We start from the raw sequence: 6628 nt of genomic DNA on the forward strand, positions 1-6628 counted from the left end.
TGCACAGATTTATCTGGATGGGATCTCACAGGAACTGCTCCCAGCTCCTGCTGAGTTTGTGTGGGCACTGCAGAGCAGACTGCCTCACACCACAGTAAGTTCTCATTGATCTTACTCCGTAAAAGCTGCTCTTTGCACAGAGGTGTGGTCTCTGCCAGTCCCCTGAGTGATGCCATCTTGCCTCATGAGGAGCAATAGCTCAGGGCTTCCACTGAGTTCTTGCCACTTGCAGCAAAGGGACTCACAAAAGGCAGCAATCTCCAAGTCCCCCTGACTCAGAATCACAGAATACACCAACCCAATCCTACAAACATCAGTGGGTCTCTGCATCTGCAAAGCACCTCTGTGTAAGGTGGGCCAAGTTTGGGAGAACAGGTCAGTAGGCCAGAGAGATGTCAGGGATGGGGAACTTGTTTGTTGATTTGGGGCTTGCACTACCTTTGAGGTGCTCAAAAGAGACTGCCAGGATCACTGTAGAAATGAGCAGTGTACATTCAGAAGCCTCATCTTCCTAGGGATGGGGATTCAACCCCACCTGCAAAAAAAGTATCCAGGATCAATGTGCAATGGCATGAGAGCAGTGCAGTGGGATAGAAGCTGTCAAAGTCAGCCTCTCCTTGAGGCAGCATCTGTGCAATGTGCCTCTTTGCTATAGAGTTTAGCCCCAGTGCTCCACTGCAAGAGTGGGTGATCTACAGACCCACAACAGCAAGAAAGTGTTTAGGTATTCCTTGAAAACAGATTTTATCCAAATAGCCATGTAAAGAGAGAATATGAAGAATCACAATTTCCATATGAGAGAAGCTGCACTCATTTAACAGCTTTAAGATATATTTTACTGATATCTGCTATGTTAGTAAGAATGACTTAAGATGTTTGATAGAATGGTAAAAGAGACTGGAGTAATTCCTTAAGTGACATATTTCAATTCCATTGTATATTTTATTGATTATCCACAGTTGATCAATTATTCATGAATGACATTTTTTCACAGACAATTCTTTTACAATTTATGCTATGCCTAATGTCACTGTCTCAGAGTTTTTTGCTGACCTTGCAGAGTGCAGAGGCACTTGCAATAAGAGCTACATCAGAATAAGTCTATTGTTTCAGGGATTACTCTCTTTCTTTTTTGTCAATGATTTCTTAAGATGTCCTAGGCAAAGAGTTGGAACATGTGAGAAAGAACAGGTTGATTGAGGATAAACATCAGCCTAGGCAGCAAAGAGTGATGTAAGGAGGAAAGGACTCTGCAGGGACCAGTTCAGGTGAATACTGGAGAAGACATAGTAGAATGACAAGAGTTGTTACCTATTGTGATAAAACTTTTGGTGAATAATCCAGAACTGAAAGCAGGACAAAACTCCTTAGCAGAGATAATTAATTTTTAAATATAACAACATACTTAAGAAAAAGTTATCTTCCATGGAAAATTTGGAATATGCATTAATAAGTTGAATTGTTGTGGTGGTTTGATCCTGGTTGGATGAAAAATGCCCACTTAAGTAATTCCATTACTCCTTTCCTCAACTGGGAAATACAGAGAAAATAAAATGAAAGGTTCATGAGTCGAGATGAGGATAGGGAGAGATCACAAACTGATTACTGTGACAGGAAAAATAGACTTGGAGAAATTAACTGAATTTATTACCAATCAAAACCAGAGCAGGATAATGAGAAGTAAAATAAATCTTAAAAACACCTTTGTCCCAGCTCAGGGAGAAGGGCAATAAGGCTCATGGCCAGTTCATCACATGGTTCTGCTGCTGCTTCCTCCTCAGGGAGAGGAGTCTTTTCCCTGCTCCACTGTGGGGTCCCTCACACAGCAGACAGCCCTCCATAAACTTCTCCAGTGTGAGTCCTTCCCATGGACCACAGCTTTTATGAACTGCTCCATTGTGGTCCCTTCCACAGGATGCAGTCCTTCAGGCCTAGAAGGCTCCTTCAGGCTCTATGGTGGGCTCCTGTCTCCATGGGACTGCAGGTCCTGCCAGGAGCTTCCCTGGGGTCACAGCTTTCTTTTTGGACATCCACCTACTCCTGAGTGGGCCTCTCCATGGGCTGTAGGTGAATCTCAGCTCTCCGCTGGACCTCCATGGGCTGCATGGTGACAGCCTGCTCACCATGGGCTGCACCACAGCCTGCAGGTGGATCTTTGCTTTGGCACCTGAAGCATCTCCTCCCCTAGTTCTGCACTGACCTGGGTGTCTGGAGGATGATTTCCGTCATTTATTCTCAGTCCGAATTCCTCTGCCCTCAATTACTTCTGCAAAATAACTTTATTCCCTTCTCAAATATGTTACCACAGAGGTGTTACTATCATTCCTGATTGGCTCAGCCTTCAGCAGCAGCAGATCCACCTTGGAGTTAACTGGCAGTGGCTCTGTCTGATATAGGGGAAACTTCTGGCAGCTGCTGAGCGAAGTCACCCCTATAGGCCCCCCACAGGCCTCCCACAGGCCCCCACTACCAGAACCTTGCCATGCAAACCCAATACAATTATTCAGCTGGGGAAAATGTTACATTTTAAAAGTGTCAGTTGATGGTGATTTTTTTACAATGTTTCTTTCTTATTAATTTGACAAGAAAATTTCTCATTTACTTCTGAATATCCCTCAATCAGAGACTAGTTAGCAACACTACCTAGTCCAAAACTGCAAACGCTGCAGCCATTATAACCCATATCCAATATCAGTGTGCCAAATAACCCAGCTATTACTCCTTAGTAGGATCAACAATTTTCCCCATGAAAAGTGTGGTGCCAGTTTGTTTGTCAGAGATCAAAATAAGGAAGGGCCTATTGAATTTGATCGTACGAGAAGTAAACGAAACTCTGGTAAGGATGATGGCAGTGGCTCCTGCAGCTTCAGTTCCAGCTTCATCAACTTCCAGCAAGGCCTTGTGAATTGCCTGCACAGAATAGGAGAAAACACTGTGGTTTATATATGGGACAGGAAGCAGGAATAAAATAAATTCTTTTCTTATGGAACATTAAGGAGAAGAAAGGAGTAATAAACCAGTAGATTAAATTTTATTGTATGATAAATCTCCAACAGTTTGAAACAGGAGTATTTTATATGCCAGGACTGAGCAAGGAGGGCCCAAAATTAGCATAGACACACTGAAATGCATTCTCAACAGTGCTGAGTAGAATGGGATAAAAATACCCCATATACAAGCTAGTTTAATTTCTTAGATGGTTTGGACTTCTACAGCAGCACTTTCTCTTATTTTAAGGTTAACTAAAAACTGATATTTAAATGCTAATATGGGGCAGTATTTGGCATTTTTAGCACTAAATCATAGCTCAAACTATCACAGTCAAATTCTGCTACTGCAAACTGAGATTTCCTGAAAACTTTGGGAATATTAAAAATTGAGATATTAATCAACACAAATATCATAATGAATTCCTCATTTGTAGTTTACAAATGACACAACTTCATGTAAACTATTGTATTCCAGTGCAAAGAAGTTATTTAAAGTGTTGCCCGATATCTCTATGTATTTAATATCCAGCTTTTTAATAACAGCATTAAGGTAACACAAAAGTGAGCTGGCAGATTCTTTCTGTAAAAAAGCACAATTACTGAGCTAGCCCCTACATGTCATTGTGAGTTTTACTTACAGCTTTAATAATATAAAGAGGGAAATTAAGTCTTTAAAAATCCCAGACATAACTGATCAAATCAGCCAACCACCATCCCATCACCAGCTCTGTCTACTTACTTGTGAAACCTGGAGATCATGGTTGCCACTAATTCCAGACAGATCAGCATTACTTGAGAACACTTCAGTAATGCCCATTTGCTCAAGCAGGGTTTTAACATCGTAAGACCCACTAATAGAAAACTTTGGCAACTGCAGATTTAATCTCCTGTTGATCAAAGAAAAGTAAAGAGCAGTGAGCCCTTGCAGCCTCTTTACAGCCAGCTGGGTGTATGCAACTCGGCAACACTTGAAAGCATTCTTTTGATTGTGAGTTTGTTTGATGGTAGTCTTTGTATTCCTTGAGCAATTTTGGCTTCCTGAGAGATGCACCATCTTCTTGAATTTTCACTGTCTATGTAATTTTGGGAAAATAACCAAACTTGTTCATTGTCACTCTTTCATCCCAGTGCCACATGAGCAGCTAGTAGAGGTTTTTTTTGGCTAAAGGGTTAGAGAGTAAGCAGACAGTGGAAAGCCTAAAGTAAGGGAAAAGGAGGATGAAATCTAAGATATGGTGAAGGAAATTAATTGTGTTAACACCATGAAAGAAGGGGTAAGGAGTCAAAAAGTAGCCAAGCAAGTTTTGAGGCAGCTGTTACAATGCTGTGTCCCCTTCTGTCAGGTCACAGAGCCTGCAGTTTCTTAGCGATTGTGCTCTGCTCTGACTCTTTTGAGGAATTGCTTAAAACATCCCTTTATGAAATCATCATCCAGTAGGAGATGATCTGAAATTGGCTTTTTCCCTTGAAAAGAGTGATGTGTGCTCAAATATAGCAATCCATATACTAAGAGTTACCTGGTCGCAAGTTTGCTATCCCATTTACAAACCGTTTCCTTGGAGAGAGCATCTTCCACTTGCTTCATCTTTCCATCATCAGGCAGAATAAGCAATGCTCGTGCAGTGCCCTGGTAAGGCAGCTCTACCACCACACAGGAGAGATCCTGGTCATAGTAAACATTTGAGATACCATCATGCTGCATCATGTTGACTCTAACAGATGCATTTGGGTTCACAAAAAAATCATCCTCATGTGTGCGCAAAGGATCGAAACACGTTTCCCAGGCAGCTAATGGGAAAAAAGAGATGTTGTTATACTCCAATGTGAAGATCATGAAGAACGGCTCATCTAAATTAGAACAGCTCGAATGTAGGACACTGGAGGTATATTGATGAGAGAAGAGGCTCCCTTAATCACTTCAACCTCCTCCATAACACCCAATAAAGCATTCTAGCTGTGCAGTAAGCTCATCATATTTTGTGTGCACGTCATGTCTTGCTGAAAAGACAACCAAAGGCTGATGACCAGTTGAGAGTCCTTCTTTGACCGTAAGCCTGTTTAATGCCTTTCATGCCATTTAAAAACAATCAAGCATTCAGTCACAGGCCCTTCTTATGCCTTTTCTTTTAGGCTGTACCCTATGCAAGCTGACTGCACTCGGCCTGGTGTAGAATTCATCAGCAGTTAGAGTCCTAACATTTGAGCAAGGCTCCAGAAGCACAGGCCCTCCAGATATTATGTCCCAGTTTTTCATGCAGAGGACCTAGTAGATCTACCATAAAACTGGGGTCCCTGTGCAAGGATGTCAGTCCACCAAGTCTGACTGGCATGTACAGTCAGACTTGGACACATCTTTAGTCATTATGGCCTCAAACAGTGAGACCATGTGGACCTTGTCTATGAGGCATCCACTAGGATGGAACTTTTCTGTCCATAGCTTTCAAGCAAATTGAATCAAAACAAAGAAATCAGTATTTCTCAACAATCAGATACTCTGCTTTTGGCCAGATCTAATCTTTACTCGAAAGGTCCTGCACAGTTTAGTTCTTTTCTAAATTGTCACTCTGGTAATAAATCATCATAAGTTCCCTAAATTTTTTTTTTGTATCAAAACTATCTATTGAAATAGATGTTAATCATCTTACCTTTAAAGTAAATGTAGTTAACAAGAACTAGTACAGTACTTGGATCAAGATGACCAACTAATTCAGGAATTTTCCCCTTGGTTTTCTCTTCTACATATTTATTGATTTGCTGTGTAGCTTCTTCTGGATTATGAAAATCACTGGAGAAAACATCTGCATCATAAAATTTTTTGGTATTTTGTAAAAACAACTCCTGTGGTTCATACCCAGTAGCTGTAAAAAGGGCATTCCCTATATTTAATGTGATATTAACATCAGCACAGTTCAGTACTGACAAAACTTTGTGAAAACTTTCGTGTACATCATTTATGCGAGTTTCAGTCAGGTTATCAAAGCCCAGTCCTTCAAAAATCTGAGAGAGAGTCGTTGATTTAGCACCAACAGCCAGCATGGCAAAGGCAGTGGAGATGCTCATAGGAGAAAAGAACACATTTTTATCAGCTTCTTTTGATGAAACCTGCTTGTAAAATCTAAATACAAAATCTGCATGGTTAGAGCCTTTCTTGTCACAGCTATATGTTAATAAATTTTCTCTTCCATCTTGCAGATTAGTATTGTTGACTTCATGGCAGATGTCTTCAGGGCAGCAATGGGTTACAGAACAAAGAGCAGCAAGGAGTAAACACAGGTACTGGAGAAACTTCATCTTCTTTTCAGATTATTCTGTCACAAAATAAACAGTCATTAAATGAGCAGATGCTAATGATGTGCTTGGTAGTAAGAAATAATGAATAGCTTGTTAGCACAAATGTTGCATAGTTCAACTGTAAATATCTATGTACATAGCAAGCTTAAAGTTCTCATGGGCACAATGTCAAATTTATGTAACAAATTCTAATAAATTATAGACTAAAATGTCAGGCATAAGAAATTCATAATACTCCATTGTAACTGCTCTGAAAAAGCAGTACTTTTTTCCATTGGCAATGAAAATATAAAGCTACAGTCTGTAATAATTTTTGTTCACAGTGACATTATCTTCCCAAAACACGG

General features: G+C 40.5%; 1 protein-coding gene across 1 annotated transcript; it reads right to left on the bottom strand.

Annotated features, from left to right (window-relative positions):
* Window positions 1–2715: 2715 nt before the first annotated feature.
* On the bottom strand, window positions 2716–6281 carry LOC118687473 (serine protease inhibitor 2.1-like). The gene is made up of 4 exons (XM_036384465.1): window positions 5636–6281; window positions 4508–4778; window positions 3730–3877; window positions 2716–2910 (listed from the first exon to the last, which is right to left on the bottom strand). The coding sequence occupies exons 1-4, from the start codon at window positions 6279–6281 to the stop codon at window positions 2716–2718; spliced, it is 1260 nt and encodes a 419-aa protein (XP_036240358.1).
* Window positions 6282–6628: the final 347 nt, after the last annotated feature.

The sequence above is a fragment of the Molothrus ater genome, chromosome 6, assembly GCF_012460135.2.
Source record: "Molothrus ater isolate BHLD 08-10-18 breed brown headed cowbird chromosome 6, BPBGC_Mater_1.1, whole genome shotgun sequence".
Classification (NCBI taxonomy): Eukaryota; Metazoa; Chordata; class Aves; order Passeriformes; family Icteridae; genus Molothrus; species Molothrus ater.

Bases quoted from the DNA above. Each gene is read 5' to 3' on its own strand.
- LOC118687473 (XM_036384465.1), bottom strand. From the start codon at position 6,281: ATGAAGTTTCTCCAGTACCTGTGTTTACTCCTTGCTGCTCTTTGTTCT. The intron at 4,779-5,635 runs GTAAGATGATTA...TTTTCCCATTAG, and splicing joins TAACTACATTTACTTTAAAG to CTGCCTGGGAAACGTGTTTC. The intron at 3,878-4,507 runs GTAACTCTTAGT...TTTGATCAACAG, and splicing joins GATAGCAAACTTGCGACCAG to GAGATTAAATCTGCAGTTGC.